General features: G+C 41.2%; 1 protein-coding gene across 2 annotated transcripts in view; it reads right to left on the bottom strand.

Moving 5' to 3' along the window:
* The window catches only part of LOC144534860 (latent-transforming growth factor beta-binding protein 2-like), an 85,505-nt gene extending 64,269 nt beyond the window's left edge, over positions 1-21,236 (bottom strand). For both annotated transcript variants that reach the window (XM_078276938.1, XM_078276939.1), the window contains exons 1-3: positions 20,323-21,236; positions 17,562-17,635; positions 7,272-7,533 (exon numbers count right to left, since the gene is read on the bottom strand). In XM_078276938.1, coding sequence (XP_078133064.1) covers positions 7,272-7,533; positions 17,562-17,635; positions 20,323-20,792 — 806 coding nt within the window. In that variant the 5' untranslated portion in view covers positions 20,793-21,236. The remainder of the gene's footprint in view (positions 1-7,271; positions 7,534-17,561; positions 17,636-20,322) is intronic.
* Positions 21,237-21,347: the final 111 nt, after the last annotated feature.

Here is a 21,347-nt window from a genome sequence, read left to right as displayed (position 1 = left end):
CTGGGTGTGACCAAATTTGCAATCATCCCTGAAGCACATTGTACTTTGCTAAATTGCAGAGAGCAATGAATTGAATTGGCCAAGACACTGATGTATTGAAATTCATTTTGAAACATTTCAAATAAAGAACCAGTGGTGATAAACACTGATCCAATTCAATACCTCAATTCAGGCATCTGCTGATACCGACTCGACTACCTATCCGATACTAGGGACGATATGCTTTTGTCCCAATACATGAGTTCCGATTCAATTTGTATTGCGATTTCAATTTATTGCGATTCTAGAAGTATTACGTGAAGAATGCACATCATCCTAAAATTTATATAATTTGTAAAGAAGAACATAACATGTATTTTCTGTATTTTCTGCTTTCAGTCTGTTTTGCTGGAAACGGATATGATGTAGCAGCAACATATAAACAGAAAATATTTAGGTGAATCATTGGTTAAAACAAATAAAAGAAATATTGATTTTAGTGAAAAGAATTGATTTTAAAAATTTTGATTTGATTGTTGCAACAAAAACAAATCATGATAAATGTGATTTTCGATTTTTTTTCTTTTCACCCCTATCCGATACCGTGCTCTCTTTTCCCAACATTTTGACATCACAAAATTGCAACACACTGAGGGACAGTTTAGATTGGCAGGTGTGTGCAGTTTTATTAAACCAACAACTTGTGAGGAATACCTCCATTGTGCTTCAACAGAACTTAAATAGCAACTGCAAACTCTACCCCAAGACTAGACAATTTCTTCTCCCCATAATACATTCATCATGGTGGTGTAGAAGAATTCAGTATATCCTCTAGTTATCCAATGTACTGAATGTTTAGGTTGTAGTACAAAAATAACTTTATGCAGTATCACTGTAAAGCACTGTTATCCAGGTGGCTGCTGCCAGCTGTCCTTAGTGTGATTATGTAATAGACCAGAGAGCGATGACCTGCTTACTGCACACACATCCTGCTCTGCCCAGCTCTGTTTCCTGCAGAGGACTTTTGTCAGAGAACGGTAGGGGTATGGAGCTGATATGGAAGACTCATAACCTCCTATGAGGTGGTGAATACGTCCTCTGTGTGTTATCACAGTTCCAGCTTAGCCAGGAGTGTTCACCACTGGCCCTGACCTTCATACTGGGAGGATCTTGTGCTGACAGGGACAAGCCTTTCACTACTGCTGAGCACAGCGCTCACAGGAAACGCTGGTTTACAGTGAAACACGTTTGGTCAGGGGAGGAAACAGATATTTGTTTGCCAGCTGTATAGAGGATGTGCCTATTTTAAAAATGACAGTTTTAATCCCACAGAACAGGTAGCTGGGACATTTGGGACACAGTTGAAATGGTCAGGGGGAGGACTGAAGAAAGGAATACAAGAAGAGGTAAGGAGTTGTATTCCCATGTCCCAGAATCCCACTGAACAGAAGGCTCCTCATATGTTTTGTCCATCCCGACAAGACTTTTATTCGAGACTGTCAGTCATAAATTTTTCTGGATTCATTCAGTAGGACATTTCAGGAAACCGTTTATTATCTAAAATAATACTTCAGGAGGCAGCTGTGCCCACACAGGACTGACAACATGGCAGCCATCGTTAGATTTTGACAGAAAGAAATTCCATCCGAGTGTGGTGGACAGATTTGTGACCATGAAAATGGATTTGGGTTCTGTATAAACACACCTAAAGGTTGTTTTGAGAAAACTGCAAATTAACATTGCCACTAATATGCTAAGATGCTAAGCTAAGCTGCTAGCCTAGGGCAGAACACTTTCAGAGCATCTATCATAATGTTTGACGCTAATGGCCTTATCCAATTTTAGAAGAGTTGCTTCCACATTTTGGGTAAGGCATTTTAAATCCTAAAAGATTCAGAATGCTTTTGGTGCAACATTTGGGTGCCAAGTGCCAAAACAATATGGCTACTTCAAGACCAAGGGAGTCTATAATGATATAATTCATGCATCATTTCTGTATTCGCACATGTTTATAAACACCTAATGATACAGCCATGCTAAAAAGAAGAGAGCTACTTCAATCAAATGATAACATAGCAAGTGTTGTGCTGGTAGCCATGGAGTAAATTCTACTTCTTTGGTTATTGAGTGAAAAGTTTAGTAAAATTACTTCCCCTCTAACAGACTAACCCGACCACAAATTCTTTTTTGGTTGCTCAATGCTTTATCTAAAAAGCCAGTGCCTCACCGCACAAGATTGAGGTGCAGGCCTGCTTAAAATTGAGTTAAGCACCATCTTCACTGAGATGTTGACAAACCTCTAAATTTGACCGCAGACACTACACGTTCCCTGTCTGCCGCCGGGTGACGTGCACACAGTGGGGTTTCATAGCTGTGAACCACAGCTGACTGGACAGTAGGCCAAGCTGCAGGACTGAACAGCAGACATTCAACTGTTTTTAGACTATATCCTGGTCACTTTACCTTGCTCAGCTGAACAAATTACTTTTCCTCTAATTTATGTTTTCTCTTATTATCATCATTGTTTTTGTTCTCTCCCTCCTTGTCAGTCTCATTCCTTCTCCACACTATTTCTTGTTCTTGGCGCCACTTGACAGGCTGGGTCAGTAACAGGGTGCTGCTGACATAACAAGCCAAGTCTGCTCCAAGAAATACATATATAGTACATCACACCTTCTCTAGTAGGGAAAAATGAAAGGACACTGGCTCGGTTCTGCATGTTCGGGGTGGCTTTTGCTCCCTCAGTATATTAGTGGGGACCAACATGATCTATCTGTCTGTCCTCCCCGCTCCTCTTCTTACTCCTTGATTGAGCTTTGGCACTAGTGTTGTCTCTCTATCTGAACTTCTATAACTATCTGTGACCTCACATTGCTCATGCTTTCCTGGCTTTGGAAACAGTGGAATCTCTGCCTGAAATATGAAACCAAGACTTGCATCCACCACTTCTCCAGGGGAACGGCTGTTCCACCCCTAAAAGATCATTCTGGGCCGAGAGAACGCACAACATTCTCAGCAGTTCACAAAGGCTAAGCTTTAAATGTGAATTACAAAAGCACTCAAATAGCCTCCTGGAAGTAACAATGAAAAGTTTTCAAATAATTCTTTGACTAACATTTAAAGGAAGACATTTTACTATTTTGGCAGACGCTTTTATTCTGTCTTGCAGATTTCAGAAAAATCTGTTGGTTACAAGAACTATTAATTAGATTAGTCTGTGCTGCATGCTTGGAAATGTTGCACTCCACCAGAGGGAAATGGCTCATCTTGAACTTAACAGCACCTCTTAGTCAGCTTAAGCAGAAACATGAAAGATGGACACAGTCATAGGAGGGGCATTTGTGACTCAGGCACACTGTCTGCCTCTTACAATGATGAACCTGCAGCCTTGTTGCTTTCAATTTGTCCCAGATCTGTGACTCAGGACGCAAGAATGTCCTGTGAGTCAAGAATAAAGACAACATATGAGAAGATTTACTACGACTCCATATAATTGTTTTGGGAAGGAGGATGTACAAAAAGTCTTTCATGAACCATCTGCCAAAACATTTAGTAGAGTTGCATTGAGCTACCACAAACGTGGATGGCTCAGCCAGCGTAATTCCATAACACCAGCAAAAGCACAGAATGACACAAGACCCTCACAATTAGCACGAGGAGCACCATCAATGTCAGATGTAATTGAGAATGCTTAAGTGGTTTGGTGGAGAGAAATTACCCTGATGACAAACTGGCTAAAAAGTGAATGATGACCTCAGTGCCCAAACAAATTATTGCACTTCAACCGACTGTGAGGAAAAGCACTGGGCCTGAATCTGAAATTGAGCATAATTTGACAAGATAAGCCTGAACCTGTAAGCAATAACGATCCGTCAAAATTCTTCCCGGAAACATTTACTCCCTTTCAACGTCCTTGATGAAGAATACAGTTCTAGCCATGGTAAAGCGATTAATCAAACCAAAAAGTTATTTCCAACAATATTGGAACTAAAACAGTCAGACTTTCAAGCCAAGAAACTATTAGGCCTGTCTGATTAGCAGTCTTTGGAGAGTTTGCTGAATGCACTGAAAGAGGCCTTCATCTGAGCAATTATTAGTTGGATACACAGTCACAGTTATTCCAATAAATCAAAGAACAAAGTGAAAACCTAAAGAAAATATAATCTCCCAGCTCTATTTTTATAGCAAATAGCATGGGTTAATACTCCTGTCTGGTAAATCATGTTTTATTTTCCTACATTTTACAGATTTACCTTAATACCTTTTCAAGCATGGCAGCAAATGGCAGCAAATGCTTACTTGCTTTCCTTAGTATTTGTTTAACTTAGAGTGTATTAAAGATTTACCACATGGACCCCGTTCATCTGGTTTGATTTATTGCAACGATAAACACAAGCAGCGTTGAACAGGAGCGTAATGAACTACTGTTCAAGAGCATTTAAATAATTTCTAATAGCGCAGTGTATCAATTTGTTTTCTGTGAGCCTTCCTATGTGACAGTAGTGGTAGCTAAAACAAATATCTCTCAGTCAAAAGCCACAAAATACTACATTCGTGAGTGGAAATCAAGGCGTCATTATATTTGTGTGTGAACGTGATCAGGGCGTTTCTGCAAAAGAGAGGCTTTCTCTCAGTGAACCTCCCCTGAATAAATAAAGGTTAAAAAAAAAAATAATTGCTGAAATGAAGGTACAGTTGTAGATCACTGTGCCTTGGCATCAGAACAAAATCTCTGTCTGGTTGCTCTGTCGGCAGGGGTGACATTATAGATCAGAAGATATAAATCCTGCTCATGTTAGAAGTTCTAGTATCAGTAACTTTGACACACAATTTTGTGCCGTTGACTAATAGCAAACCATTTTGGCAGTACTGTTGTTTAAGCAAAGTGTCGGAGGAATGGAGAGTCTGCGAGTCTAAATTATAGGAATTGTAGCTGTGTGGCTCGTCTACTTTTATTTAACCCCCGTTGTAGTATAGACCCTTTGCACGTGACGTCACGCTCCACTCGCGCAAATTATGAACGCCGTGACGGACGGCGGAAGAGCTATGCTGTGGATGGACGGCAAGCTAAACTCGTACGTTTTCGTTCGTGTTTGTGTTCTCACATTCACAATCTGCAGAGTAATCCTCACCAACACAAGCATGTGTATGTATTGCCTTTCTGTTTTAAATGAGTGATAAATAAAATTATCCTCAACCAGCTAGCTGCCGTGCTAACCAGCTGTCCTGCTAACAGGTCCAACCCATGGATGTATCCAACCCAATGATGTATGGGGTGCCGATTGTAAAGCGGCTCACGCTGAAAATAACAGCAACATTTTGTCACATTTAGCTTCAAACAATGTTTAAAAAACTGGTATGAATTTTTTAGGGTTACTTTTCCGCACATTTAAAACAATATTTGTCAACTTAGAGATATTTTAAATAGTTAAATCCAAATATTAAATGTTACACCTAAATGTTAAATCTAAATGCTAAATCTAAATCTAATTGTTAAATCTAAATGTTAAATCTAAATGTTAAATCTAAATATTAAATCTAAATCTAAATTTAAATGTTAAATCTAAATGTTTCAGGTGAAACTAAATATTTAACTAATATGCACATTCAAAATGCATCTCGAAACATTTAGATTTAAATTTAACATTTAGGTGTAACATTTAATATTTGGATTTAACTATTTAAAATATCTCTAAGTTGACAAATATTGTTGTAAATGTGCAAAAAAGTGACCCTCAAAAATTCCTACCAGTTTTTTAAACATTGTTTGAAGCTAAATGTGACAAAATGTTTCTGTTATTTTCAGCGTGAGCTGCTTTACAAACGGTACCCCATAATGATGACCCACATAACTAGCTAACATCGGTTATTCACTGACCTAGCTACATATCCAAAAAAGAAAGCCGTTCCCTTGATCATTTAACTTAACACACATATAAAAAATATTGGTTAAATTAAAGATGACATGGCACGGAAAATAGCTTCAAAAAGGCCAAAAGAACAAGTTAATTGCGGGTCTGCGGAGCTCCTACCCCGGCTAGCTGACGAGCTAGCTGCAGCTAGCTTTGGACTGCTTGCTAGCTGCTGCCCATCGCGTCGTACTATCCACCGGTCAAATCTAAACATAGGCTACACAGCGAATATATTCACAGATAAGAAGATGGCTAGATGTTACAATTATGTGTGGTTACTACTGATCATAGACACTCTGTGATTTACTGCATGGATTAACGTGTGATAGATAATTAATGACTGCACTTCCCAGAGCTGGGATGTGTTCAGGCATCCATTAGCTAGGAAGTTGCATTGGCACACCCAGTGAACAACGGTATGTGGGTAGCCACGACCAACCATGTCCTCTAAAAACATGGGCTACATGTTATATAAATCTTTACTTAAGTAAAGAATAGATGTTAATACAAAATAAACCCTAGATTGATGTCTTATATTTGCCATTATGAGGTACCTCCCCCCGCCGTTAGCGTAGCATCGCGTACCTGTAACCCAGCCAGCTACAAAGAACTGGTAAGCATCCAGACTTTTAAAAGCTTTGAGATCAGCACCAGTATATGGGGATACCCTGTTTACCACATAGTGGTACAGATCGTGTGGACTGAAGTCGGGCAGACTCTGTGATTTAATGAGGTCCGTGAAAACGGAGGGAGAAAGAATTCAGGGTCGGTATCCAATCCTGCTATCTCCAACTTCTCCAAATACTGCTCTTTGTGAGCAGCTACCAGATGCCCTACCTCAACCGATAACGGCACAACAACTTGTTGTTCAATAGAAGAAACCATAAAGCCATAAATACAGTTTATTTAGTGTTATATATTTCAAACTGATTGAAACTATGAAACTTTCCACTGTCTACTACTGTTTAGCCTGTGCTTCCGCCGTCCGTCATGGCGTCGTCACGTGGTCGTGGTCACGTGTTTGCAAAGGGTCTATAACTGCTCCCCAAATTGGAATGGTTTGCAGACAGCTATGAAACAAGAGTTGATGGTACAAATACGTCTTTTGAATACATTGTGTGAACTTATTCTCCCATTAGTGACTGAGCTAATAAACTTTCTGACAGTTAACACTAGTTAACTGGCAAGCTAGCTAGTTCTAAGAGCTTTTTACCCTCTTCAATATGTCTTCATTAAATGAAATAATGTACAATCATGAGAACAAATGCCATAATTTAGAGTTGATGGAAGACTTTTTTTTCCCATCCTTATTTGGCAAAGCTATTAGGCTCTTCCTGGCAATAATAGGAAGAGGTAGGGAAGCACAACTGCATCACTTACACAGGTTGTCTGGTGGTCGCAGGTCGTGGGGTCTGGACCTTAGTAGTATCGATAGCCTGCCTTTCTGAGGGCCTTCTCCGTGGTTGGTCTTTCTGGAAAGGGTTGGCCCCTGGTTGAACGCGCCTCAGGGCACCTCCATCGCGGATGTACACCTGCTCTGGAGCCACCTCCTCACAGCGGGGCCCCTGGAAGCCTGAGCGACACACGCAGGTCTGTGGCCGGCTGCAGGAGCCACGGTTCTGGCAGGGGGGCTGGCAGTCAGCTAAAGAGAGAGCACAGATGGAGATCACGTTTTCAGCAGGTCATGTTAATGCATGTGACCCCCTTGTAAGAAGGAGCAGTAGCAGAAATGGATTTCCCTGATCTCAACACCGGGGCTCACTTTAAATTGATTCAATCAAGGGGCCATTAGTTTCACTTCTCAACCCTCTCTGTCCTTTTTCATTCAGCAGAGAGCCTGGAGGGGCTGTCATGTTCAATTTCTCATGAGTCTTTAACTGCCCTGTTTAGTCTAAACGTATATGATCACTTACATTAAATCCTTATCCAATTTCTCGCTGAGGTAAAGCATATACTCCAGGTTCATGGCTCAGTTTAGTGCCGCCGGCGTTTATATACGGAGTGATTTCCTCAAAATATCTTTCGTCACTGATCTAGAATCCAGCGTGTGCTTCGACTGTAAAACAGGAAGCTTAAAAAGGTAATAAAAGTAAGAGGTCATAAAAAAATGAGCTAATGGGAAAAACTGAAAGCCAACTGTAAATAGCTGACACTTCATCAAAGAAATGGCCAGTATTTATTATTTGAAAAACAAACTAAATCTGAATGTGTGCATATTATTTATCAATCGTCTGCAAATACAGTGCTGAGGTCATTTCATGGTCATGGAAATATAATCTGCGTCACTCTACTAGTCCACCCCCACATCCTCGCATCACACTAAAGTTACTGAAAGATTTGCGGCACACAATTTAAAGTAAACAACCTCTTGATCTTGTGACACAAATGTGTGTTGTGGATGGCACTTGAGGATTTATGACATTGTCCTCAAACAGTAAATCAGGCCACTGGTCGGTGGTGGCTAAAGCAAACAGTGGCGCTCTGTCAACAGTGCTATGGAATGCTATTGACACAGATGCTGTAGACACTGACATATCGCAGGCAGGAACGCTGCCACAGCTCCTGGCAGTGAGGAGTGCTGGCATTCGAAAAAGGCCCCACTGGGTGCGAACAGCGCTCTACCTGCTGCACGCTTCCTGTTATTGCCATTCTGCTCAGACTCTGGGGCCACTTTTTGTTTCTTTTGAGTGAGAGCACACTGGAACCTGAAAATGCTGTTCCTGATGACATGAGCTCAAAACTGAAGTGACAGAAGGAAACACGACAGCGCTGTGTAACAACTGTAGCGTCAGACTTTCATTTCCACAGACACAATCCCACAAAAAAGCCAGATCAAGCTCTGTGTTTTAGTTTTCTCAGATCATGATGCATACTAATTGAAAGACCACTGCATTACGCATCGTCAGCCTGCGGTATAGTGAGAAAAACTAACAAATTGAGGATTAAATATCAGACAATCACCACTCTCTTCTGCTTTATGGTGAAGCAAATTGTATTTAGACTAACCAATTCACTCAAGCATTTCATTTTAACTACTCTGAGGAAAATGTAGCCCCTTTTTTTGATGAAGCATACACATTTAGAGAAATGTGGTTGTGGATTTGTATAACTTGGTATGTGATCCGAATTTTCCATCATGGGATAAAATGGGAATTGCCTGAGCTCTGTTTGGCAAGGAGTTAAATCCATCATCTAACTAAAGTACGGGCTGGCTGGGTGCCACCGCCTTGTCCGGAGTCTGTTTAACCTCAAGTTTGGGGATGAAGTGGTTGATCAAATGGGCCACAGATTCCAGTGACATTACGCTGCAGGGGGAGAAGTCGGTAATGTGTGAAACTGCATTCTTCAAATAAACTATCTGAATTGAAATGAGAAACAGTGCGGGGCAGAAAAAACAACCCAATAAATGGAGGTTCATGGCTGACTTACGAAGTGATATGTGTTCAATCGCGTGACATGTGACCTGTTTCAGCTGTGAGGCACATATTGACACCAGACAAACATATCACCTGTACTGACGATAACGTGGACAGGTCAGTGACTCTGGGCCCGACATTTGTCCCACATGAAGCCTGTTGCGTGGCCGTGGCATACACTGCCACTGCCTGTCTATGTTGTCTCTGGACCCTGCCTCTGGGCTGTTGAACACATTGTCGCAGTAATTGCTGTCATGCAGATTTGTCTTGCACATCATTAAAACTAATTGGCTCACATTCCATCCATTTTACAAATATGTGCAGCAATTATTACTTTGCGAGAGTAATAATAAAATGGGAATCCATCGGAAATAAAAGAGGAGAAATGGCAAACATTCCTGGCATTGCTACTTCAGCCTTAATTATGACTAAGACAGAATGGCCAAGTTTTGGAAGATTGAGTCCAAATCCAGTCATCTGAAAAAAGGAGACTATTAGACTGTAGTTGGCAGCTTTGAACCTTCCAAACAAACATGCTGATCCAGACCTATCAGTAATAAAACACGTTATTAATATGGAAACAGCACTTTTTTTAGGCTTAGCTAAAATATCATTAACTTCACATTTAAGTGAGTCTGAGGTCTGTGTATCTTTTCTCTTTCCAGTCCTGTCAAACTTAAGCTGGATAGTGAAATGGCTATGGTTAATCCAAGTATCCATCCTGCTACAAATAGCATTCAATTAGGTATTAAAAGTTACTTTATGTAATAATATAAAGTTATTTTTATTGTCAAAGTTCTTGGCTGGACTTGAAGCTATTGCACCGTAATTATGTACATATATTAAAGTAACCCCGGGGTCTTTATTGAGTTAAGTATTGTCCATCATTTTTTTTAGTGGGTTACAGTTACCTGTTATAAGCTTAGGTTTGCATGTGAGTGTATATCTCGGGGAAATTGCCATTCTTGTCCCCCCATTTACTGGACTCTCATTTCCAATTTAGAGCTTGTTTCCAGTCCATTACAATCCAAGAGAGATTTACCTTCCCCACTCTCTGACTCACAGTAACACAACCCATCAAATCTTTACAGTCCTTTCATTCAGCAAGGGACAATTTGAAACTAATATCTGACATAACTCAAACATGTAGAGGAACCTCCTCACTTAAGGCAGGTCAACAGTGCTACCAAGTAATTTGACATTTTGGAAAATAATATTGATAATGAAAGCATAATGGCAATAATCTTGGTTAGGACTCTCTACAGGCTGAGCGCATTTTTACGCCATTATGAGATTTAGAGGCTGAGAGCTGCTTCGGAGATTAGAATTCAGTAGAATATGTTAAAAGTTAGACTAAAGGCCCTGTCAACGCTGTAACTGAGAGACAGGAAGTTGGGAAAGAACAATGAAAGATAAAATGGCATTAGAAATAATGGTTGCAGCAAATTACCTAAAATTAGCTGTCACAGTGTGGCCATTTCTGAATCTATTCTAGTAGAAAAGGTCATAATACTAGTGATAACACTGTATGTAGAATGTGTGTATATGTGAATGATTTGTGATAAGCCGAAAAACTCAACTTAGTTTAAAATAGGTTCTAAAAATTCCTGCAACTTTGCGCTAAACTGTACACAGACAACTGTAAAACTTTTGTTACTGAATATGTAGTCTGGTAAACGTTGCGATGACAGCAGGAGCCTCTTTGTAGGAGTCACCACAGAACCTGACAGATCCCATCAAATAAGTCTAATGTTTAAGATTGTGGGAGGTATCGGAGAAAGAAAAGCTGAAAAACTGCCTCTTATCCGGACTCGCTATCCACTGAAGAAGTAAGAATTGGTCTATTGAGCAGTTAATACAATTGCCTCTCAATGCTAATCATTTCCAGTGAGTGATTAATCTCTTTACGACATGTGATTTCCACATGGTTGCCAGTGCAAGTGCTATCATTTCAGGCTAGCCAGAAGACCAACTAAACTGCTGTTACTGTAACTCAAAAGTTTGGAATCAAACTTCTCTATTGATCTAATCAGAACCAGAAGGGAGGGAGCCTGACACTGTTTGACTGATCCCAATTATTTTCTTTTTATGGTACATCTTACAAGGGTAATATTTCACCAGATTAAGGTGCCTCTGTCATAAATGAACAGTTTTCAATCAGTTTGGGTTTTTTGGTCCAATACAGTAGTTCTCCTAACCCACATCAGCTTTGTGGGGGGTGGGGGGAGGGGGGGATTTTGTTAACCTACAGCTGACCCATGACACTGTGTACATTACTTTTAGCCACGCTATATTGTGCCTCCATCGCACCCCTCAAACTCCCACATTCAGCTTCTAATGAGCCACATGCTTGGGCGCATTTGGAGGATATCTGGATCTGGGGGCGTGTGCCCGCAACTTGTAAAGCTGACTCTGGGAGACGTGGTGTTCACCAAAAAGCCACAAACCCCGTCCTCCTGAGGGATCACATCTCAACAACTTCCATATGGTCTTTAAGCAGGAGTGGGCCAAAATATATGGTTGGATATGGACTGCCCTAACAACACTGTGGCCTCAGTGAGCGTGTGTGTGACTGAAGGAGAGGGGTGCTGGTTGTTAATGTCGCTTTGTAAGTGTCAATCAAGCCCAGTCTTGCTTTTTAAGGTTTACTGCTGAGAGATCTGAGTGAGTATGTGTACTTTTTTTATTTAATTTTTTTGCACTATGACAGCATTAAAAAGTCAAGCAAACAAATGTTATTGAAGAATATACTTTTCAGCTTTACATGGCCAAGTTTGTTCTACTTCTCTCTTCATCATTTCCGTATTATAACAGCTCATGAACAAAGACGTACAAATAAACAAAACAATATATCTAAAGGAAGACATCTTGGTCCAGATGCTGAGTAGTACATAATTTTCACCACACTTTCATCTATGGTAGCAATTAGAAAAACATGTGGCGCAGGAGGCCAAACAGGACCCAATTGCAACCTACAAACAGACACACCAGCTGGAGTGGAGAAAGCAGTACTCCTGGTATGGGGAGACAAACTGAGAGTGAGCTGTCCAGCGTCTATGTTAATGATGGGTTTTGGGCCAATGGGATGTGTATTGATTACAGGATCTGTCTAATGGGCCATAACTCTCTGCGGGGCTGCCAAGGGAGTGTTATACCCCTGAACTGTGAACTGTGCAACCCCCACAAATCCACACACGACATTGAAGCTGAGGAGGGCTCTGTGGCTGTCTGTGCAGCAGTAATTTCAACCCCAGCTCAATGAAGTCACCAGAAACACCAGCATTTTAAAAACCTCCTCCTGTTCTTGTAAAACTGAGGACACTGCTGCAGGAGGCTTGGTTCTCAGGTGTCTTTTTTCAACCTTTGGGGAAATAACTTTTCTTTCTTTTTTGTGAATGGCTCAATGCTGCAGAATAATAGCAACCTGTGATTTTATTTGTGACATATTAGTCTTGTTCATCGTCAAATTCATCAGCATCAATTAAACTAAGAAGTAAACTCTCAACTCTGCTGCCTATGGGATGTTGTAGATTAAGTCCTGCACATTCTCCACAGTATACTGACTTATCATATCTACAGTAACTGCTGGAAAAACAAATGCATTTAGCAGCGCTATGGCTGTCCTGGGGCACACTGCATCATGTGCTTGACTATGGCTCATGACCTCTAGCTGCACGTCACGTTCAATCCTACGACATGTGCATGCCACAAAACCTAAACAGTACAGTTCATTCTTTCATTTCTTATGCACAACCAATCTCTTTTCTACCATTAAAAACACATGTGACGAGTGTAGATAAGAGCAAATATCACAGTGCTACGCATGTGCAACTGCTGAGTTTTTCTTCAGAATGCAGAGGACAAATCTTACTCGATAGGGTCCAATACATGTGGATATTCTGCTGTGTGTCAGGGAGGTTAACAAAAAGCAAACTGAGACGGATTGTATCTATTAGGTGAAGATGGTGAACCTACATATTTGGGTATTCTTTTGGAGGTCAGAAAACGTTCACACGTGTATGTCCTTGATACTTCACCAGCTGCTTCCCACATGTAGAAAACGGAGAGTATAAATGCTTTTTACACACAAGATCTCAAGAGCAACTGCGATAAATAATTAAACAAAAAGTGGGTGAAATAAAAAATTTTGCTATGAATATACTAATATTCCATTAATTAATTCACATAAAACACACATTGTGATGGCTTTGATATGCGTGAAAATGTCATGGTGAACCGCTGAGTCGAGCCCTTAACATGACTTACATGCTCGCTCAACACTGGGGACATGGTGGAATTACGGAAATGTTATATTTCTTTGTTTGGAAAGAGAGGGAAAGTTATCTTGTGATGGGAGAGGTAAGCAAGAGAGAGAGACTTTCTGCATGAGGAGTTATTTTAGGGTTGGGATGGGGCCTGAGCGGCACAGCAGGCCAAAGAAAGCTGGAAGGCAATCAAAAAGAAACTCCTTTCTACCGCGTTTCACTCTGTCAATCACGAACTGCTTAAGAGACTGAAAACAACTTTATACCTCCACGTGAATGATGCACCTTTCATGTGCACTCTCTAAGACAGCAAGGGGTTTAAATCAAAGGCCATCTGTGTGCTTTTTTTTAGAGGGTCATGCTCTCACTGTTGGCTATACTTGCAGCAAGTTGCCATATGTATCGCATGCTTTCGCCAACATATTGTGATGTATAGTGTGGTCAAATGAATTCCACTGCAGAATCTAAAAACCTGCACTTTAGGGAGCACTATGAGCTCAGGTTAAATGTAAAGCCAGTTGTTGTCTGTGCTGCAGGGAGTCTGAAGTCCCCGGTCTAAAGTATTATATTGACCCATACATTCACTCTGTGTGTGGTAAACCACGCCATTAATCCAATTACTAAAACAGCTATGTCAACTGGAGAAGCCAGAGCAACACAACATAACTCTGATGTATAGTGACCCTGCCAGCACCTAACACCTAGCATTCCTTTTTAGCCATGCTAGCTGCATGTGGTTTTCAGTGACATAACTATTGGATGGATTTCCATGAAATTTGATACAGACCGTCATGTAACCCTCAGGATGAATATCAATTTGTCTAATACTATGTTTATGTTTTGTTAATTACCAAACGTTAGCATGCTAACACGCTAAGCTAAGATGGTAAACTTGGTAAACATTATACCTGTTTAACATCAATATGTTAACATTGTCATTGTGAGGTGGTTTGCCTCCTGGTAGCCTATCCAAGAATCCATTTACAGCTAGGTATGAGTGAAAGCCACATTCAAAGGTGCAAAGATAAGGGTGAGGCCTCTGAAAGGAGATACAAAGGAGAACAGATACAATTCAAATCTATTCTCCGGTAACACTGACTTTAACAGGTCTTACTTTAATTGTTTTTTTTCCAAGAAATGTTGTAAACCAAAACTTCAAAACAGTAATTCTACACTGACGTACCAGACACCTAATGGTTATTGTATATACTCTTAAAGTATATACCAGCAATGTTCCAGCAATTCAAGCTTCCATCCTAATTCCACAGCTTAGTAGCTTACTATTTTGTAAACAGATTTCTGTAGTGATTTCCCAAAACAAACTGATGGTTTTACATTTTACTGAAACAACTTGCTGTTTTCTCTTTTTGGTAATTACTGTCAGGTGTACAAGATTCCCACGGCTTACTATTACTGGCATATTTTATGAATGATGTTGATGTCTTGATCAAGCCTTTTAAAGTGGTATTAGATTCCATGAAAACCAATAGGAGATTTTCTACAGAATAGACATTTAACTGACCACCTGCAGTGTCAGCACAAACATTTCATCATTTTTTGTGTCAAGACAGTGTTAACAGTTGCAGTAATGCAGCTGACAGACACTCTCTTGATATAACTCAAGACAAGACTACTGGTGGGCTTTGGCTAGGCAAGGCTACAATTTGGCCTCCCTCTGCTCTTCATCTCAGCAACAATACTTTCTGATGAACAGATGTGAATCTCAATCGGGTAGGGAATAACTGCTGACCCAACAACAAGATACTCCATTCATCTCGATGGGAGCTTCGATCCTGCTTGCAAGCAAACAGATGGAAGTACAGCCAAGCTTTGGTTCTCAGCCACTGTTAATAAAATCAATATTGGTTGGGGAAAACCTCAGTGAAAAAGCCTATGAATCTACTTACTGCGGTTAACTTAACTAGAAGAGAAATAAACATCAGCAGCGGAAATGCAATGTTCCGTTCATCTTAGGGGATCAAAGCGTTTTATCGCACAACACTGGCTATTTTCAGCACATGGAATTTACTTTAATACACAAACAAGTCTGCTAACCATCCATCCTGAAGCCGAAAACAGAGACAGTCAGCTCCAAACCTGCCAGGACACGGGCACACCGGAGGCTTTAGAGAGCCAGACAACAATCTGCAACCAGACCCACGGAGACCCAGACGTAGACCGTTTTATAAACACATTTCTACATGTAGGCGTACTCTCTGGACAACAAGTGATCCAATTCCTGTCATATATTTGCTCTGAGCTCAGCCCAATTGAACAAGGAGGTATTGTTAGGAAGCCATGACTGTAGACACCCAATCCAGCCTCGCAGGTGATGCCTGCAGCTGACACTTTTAATATTTGAAATTACTTCAATCCCTTCAGCGAGAATTTCCTAGACGTAGCTCAGCCGCGATGTGCTTTTTACTTATGCTTCCAGTCGACAGGTTTGCTCCTTTTCTTTCCCCCACTGTGAACATGTTTTCTCATGCTGCCATCTCCTAATAAAACAGCCTGGCTCTCAGGGGAGGACAGAATAAAGATAGCCTGAGCCTGTTTTCCTCCACGGAGGTCTTCTACGTGGGGGCTTACAGACCCAGCTCCAGTCTGGGGCCTTTGTGTTGGCACCTTGCCGGCCGTGGGGCTTCACTCAGCTGATGATAGCATAGCCTCCAGTCAGACCTGGGTGAGGGCCAAGCTGTAAGAGGGTCCAGATGGTTGGAGAGACCCTTGACCTGTTTAGATGCACTGCCTCGTTTAACATAAGCACGTTAGACTGGACCTGTTACTTTCTGGCAGATTAAAAGTATTTACCCTTTTAATTTGGGTAACTGCAGCTCCACGTTAGATGTAATTTACACCTTGGTAAGTGTGCCTTTAGCTGGGACTTGAGAAAAAATGGAAGGAGGCTTTGCACTGGCAGGAGGGAAGGAGATCTAATTATGAGGCTGCTGGGGCCAATAAGCTTGTTGTGTAATCAACTGGATGAAATGTGTGTTACTTGTGTGCGCATTTCTGTGTGTGTGTGTGTGTGTGTGTGTGTGTGTGTGTGTGTGTGTGTGTGTGTGTGTGTGTGTGTGTGTGTGTGTGTGTGTATGTGAGGGAGATAATTAGCAGAGAAGACAAAGAAAATAGTACACAAGTCATAAAGAAGTATAGCTAGCTAGATGCTAGATAGATAGACAGACAGATAGATAGATGCCAGCTGCCGTGTGGGTTTGACTTCACTCGTAAAAGTTTAAAGATAACTCTCACTAAAAAAAGCTCCAATTCCAACCTGTTATTTCAGTCTGCAGCAAACAATGGTGGTCATAATCGTGAAATTGAAACATGACATGCAGAGAGTAAATCTGGTGTAAGCTGTAGCCATTTCTGTATGGAATTGTGCCCCTTATTAAGAATAGGTCAATGATAAGACTGACATACCAGCACATTTTCTCTTCAAAGTCTGCATACAAATTAAAGACAATTTTGCATTTAAAGAAGTTACCGCTGATTATTCATTCACAGCCAGTGTCTTCTATTCCACTTTGAATTATTTGGCAGTTACCAGTACTGCTGTGGTCAAATACAAGAAGAGGCAGTTCCACCCATAATTAAGGGCTTGTGTCAAATAGAGAGCCAAGTGCTAAGTGATGGTAATTTCCACGCGAGGATCTTCTATGAAAAGAAAAGGCATGGGGGCATTAACACCCTAGAAAAACTTTCATTGGGCAATTCCACTTGACAGGATAGTCATTAGTAGCCATTTAATATGTTATTTTTCTGTCTCTGTGTATAGGCTTGTAAAGCCTCTCTGTCTGAGAAGTTTATTAGTTCAAAAAGCTATAATAATGCTTGTCAGTGTGCTTGTGTGCCACTTCAAGACTTCAGAATCATGTATGACCTTAGTTTGCAAATGTTTGTCTTTGGTAGCTGAATAAAAGAGTATTGAGGCAAAGTAAATACATTTAAAATTTGCATAGGCTATAGGACAGTTTTTTTTAACTTACGTTTTATGCAGCGATTGGTTCCTGGTGCCAAAGCCCAGCCTGAGCAGCACTGCTGACCTCCACAGACATTAGGCCTGGAAGGAAGACATACAAAAAAACAGGGTAAACTAAGACGATGTCAGTACTGTTTCAAGCATTCATTAGTATCGAAGGCCATAATCCATAGAGCAATAACAGTGATTGAGGAAGGCCTCAAACCTTTGCATGAAAAACTGATCTGATTGTGAAGGCTGTCATAGTTTCAGATCATTATGATGTGTCTGGCCTATTGATATGAACACTTTAGAGATTACACTATAATTGCATTTTATTTGATAAAAATTGCAGGGCAAGTCACGAAACTCTATCTGAATGTGGACCCACAAGTCCCTCTTTCTGTTATGCGAGAGTCCAGAGTGAAAACAAATACAGAGTTATCTGAGCCTTGAAGGGATTATGAGAGACACACGGGACATGAAAAGCACCCTGCATCTTCTAAAAATCACTGAGCAAATGAGAGACAGTTTAAACAGTTATAACTGGATTCTTGTGCAGGCCAATTTTTTGCAGCGAGACAGATGAAAAGGCACCCGACTGCAAGAGTAACTTCAGGGCAGAAATCAACGCACTGGCATGGATCTATCCCCCATCATCTTTTCACAAGATATTAAAGTAAGTGGATGTCTGACTCATGGTGATTTGAGAAGATAACAGGAATTGAGTCACTGACCTCAGTCGGATTGCCCTCATTAGATACTGCGAGTCTTACTGAGGTGTCACAGGGATAACATGTAGTTGTAGTTGTTTGGGCCCTCTGGCAGGCTTAGCTTTGTCATGAATCAAACACATCAGGCCAGGCCCGTGCCAAAGACATCAGTCATCACATTCAAATTCCATCAAGGGATATATGTAAGTAATGGAGAACTTTATACAACATAATTGAGATCATGCCCCAGGTTAAAATATAGATAACACCATGTTCACACCTAGTTATATTTTTATTTAAAGCACGAACATGAGGTGGTGGAGTATAATTTCACGACTGAGCTATCTTTATCATTCAAACGTCTGACAGGTGCACTGAAAACAGAAGGGGAGTCATACTGAGTGTACATGAATGTAAAGGAGAGTTAGGTGAACCCAGTGCTGCTAGGGCCTCTGGGTACACTACATGAGCAAGCTGAGTGGGAATTCCAAGAGGAAATGTGTCATGAAAACACGTTCTCTGACAAGCGGCGGATGATTCGTCTGAAGCTAATGAATCAGAGTGTTTAAATCACTGTGTAGACATATATGTTCTATAAGGTAATGTTCCCACAGAGTTATGTAACGCTACCTTTATGCTTCTTTAAAACTCAAAGAACCCCATTCATTGGGACTAACACTGGACTATGTTTTTTTGGCAATGTCAAGCAATGCAATAAAGCATGTTGGATCTAATACTACAGGCAGCTATTTTCTTTATGCACTGCTTTAAATAGACAGCACCTCAATTAAACCATGCATGAGTGCAACTGTCTGGCTGACGGATACGATGAGAAATGTTTCTTTCAAGGTGTGATGGATCAGGGCATATTGATGGTGCACAATATAACACATTTATTCTGCGGGCAGTAAAATGCAGATACAAGTACTGGACAACGTTAATGTCTATTGTTTCTCTTTGATGTTATCATGGTTTAAGCTTAAGGCCAGTGGGCGCACATTATATGTATGCCTACAGATGGCGAACCAATTGGCTGAATCCTCCTATTGCTTGTTAAGTGTTTACCATAAATTGACAATATATAAATAATCCATTTCCTAAAGTCAAGAGCCCTTTTTTATGACACAAAAAAGACATTTCATTTATATTTTAGTGTCTGCTACCCAAGGTGAGCCATTCAAATCACCCTCTGATTATTATGTAAACACTCTCCCCGCCAGCCTCCAGTGTGTATCATGCATTGTCCCTATGGAACAAACAGGACTGGATGCAAGAGGGTTCATTTAACAAAAAGAAAAGGGCTTTAATATGGAAACAACCCATTGTCCTGTTTGGAGTTTAACAGAGACAAAAAATAGGGATTTGCAGCATTGAGAGAGGGCCATCAGAGAAACAGGTGTTTCTGATCACTAAGCAAATTTGCAAATGTTCACCAGCCAAGGCACCGGTTAAACCACTAAAATACATGGCCATAGGCGAGAGCATGAAAACTGGGGCGCACACATTTAAGTCGTCTGCAGCCACTCTCCTACTAGGATTTAAATATACTGTAATGTGTAGTAATGGGAGGAAATGGTGATAATGCAGTGTTGCATTAGACTCAAAACTGTTCAAAGATAGTTCACCCATTCATAAACATTTGCTGTTCATTATATACCTCCACTATCAGCCCAGTAATCAGTACAGTGTTTAACATCAGCTATTATTTCATGTCCCGCCCTGACCCTGATGACAAAATACATATAATATATACAGCTCTTTCACCTACCGAATGACAGTTTAATGCACTATATCCAAACAGCTTTGTATTGATATTGAGCAACACTTTGTAGTCATTTTCTGCTGGAATTTATATTACATAATTACTTGGTTTTCCTTACAGGAAGGGAGATTTTGCTTAAGTGGGCCAGCACCACTTTACTGTAAACCACATGGACTGGAATAGGTCACACGCATTCCTTGAAAAGTAGGCTACTGATCATACAGTACAGTTAACTTGAATGGCTTGAACAGCTTGATAAAGCAAATTAAAACATTTTTATAGTAGACTGTAGTGCACTTGGCTGTCATTCTTACCCAACAAGTCTCCTTGTGCTGGCAGAGCTGGGCTTGCTGCTCTGCCTGCGGTTCACTCTGATTCTGTGCTGCTGGCTGCCCGGGTGTCTTGCGGTGCGCAGCGCACCATCCAGCGGCGCAGAGACGAGGTCTTCCCGGGAGGCGCCTGCAGCATGACCTGGTTCTGCTTTGGATATGTGCCTGTCATCCCCTTGGGATGCTGTGCCCCTGGGTAGGCGGACCAGAGTCCTAGACTGGCTGGTCCCGAGAGAAGTTTCATCGGATGGTTTGGAGGAAGCACCGTCCTCTGGTCCCCTTGGCGAGTGACCCTGACTCCTCTCCCGGGACTGCTGCTGGTTCCAGACCGTCCGGCCTGCCCCTGCACCCTCTTTCCTCCCACCTGTTGTGTCCTTGTGACAGTCACCAATTCGACCTAGTGCAACAGTCAAAACCATCAAAACAGCAAATCCCGCACGGTCCATTTTGATCATGTAAAGTTTCGAAAGGACCGCGTAAAAGGGCAGATCGCGTTACAGTTTTATGGAGAGTCACTAAAATATAAGCAAATATTCGATTAAGCTACACGAGTTCAGCAAGACGGCATCCTCTCCCAAGAATGAAAAAAGCCTGGATACCTCTTCATAATGCCCATGCAGGTAAGCCTTTGCGCAGAATGTCTACAGGTTGTCAAATCAGCACCTAACTACAGTCCAAAGTTAGAAACTCTGAGCCTTTCACCTTCCAGCTCTGAAAAACTGTTGTTTTAAGCAAACATTATTCCATCTGTTTTAGTTTAACTTAAACAACAAAAAGAGGCGCAAAGAGAGCAGCGCGTTAGCTCCAGGGCTGCAGAAGCTGTACTCCTACTCCAAGTGAGAGAGTTTGAATCGTGCTCCCATGAATATCACCACCTCCTTGGATCTGAAGTCACCGGGAATTTTTGTAGGGATTGCATGCGCTTTGCAAGAAACTCCCCCTTGTCGGCTGTATTGTTGCTTCACTCACGGCACCGCTCGGTCCATATGCCCACACGCACTTTCTCTGCC

The sequence above is a fragment of the Sander vitreus genome, chromosome 20 (genome assembly GCF_031162955.1).
Source record: "Sander vitreus isolate 19-12246 chromosome 20, sanVit1, whole genome shotgun sequence".
Classification (NCBI taxonomy): Eukaryota; Metazoa; Chordata; class Actinopteri; order Perciformes; family Percidae; genus Sander; species Sander vitreus.
This window is presented reverse-complemented; position numbering and strand designations above follow the sequence as displayed.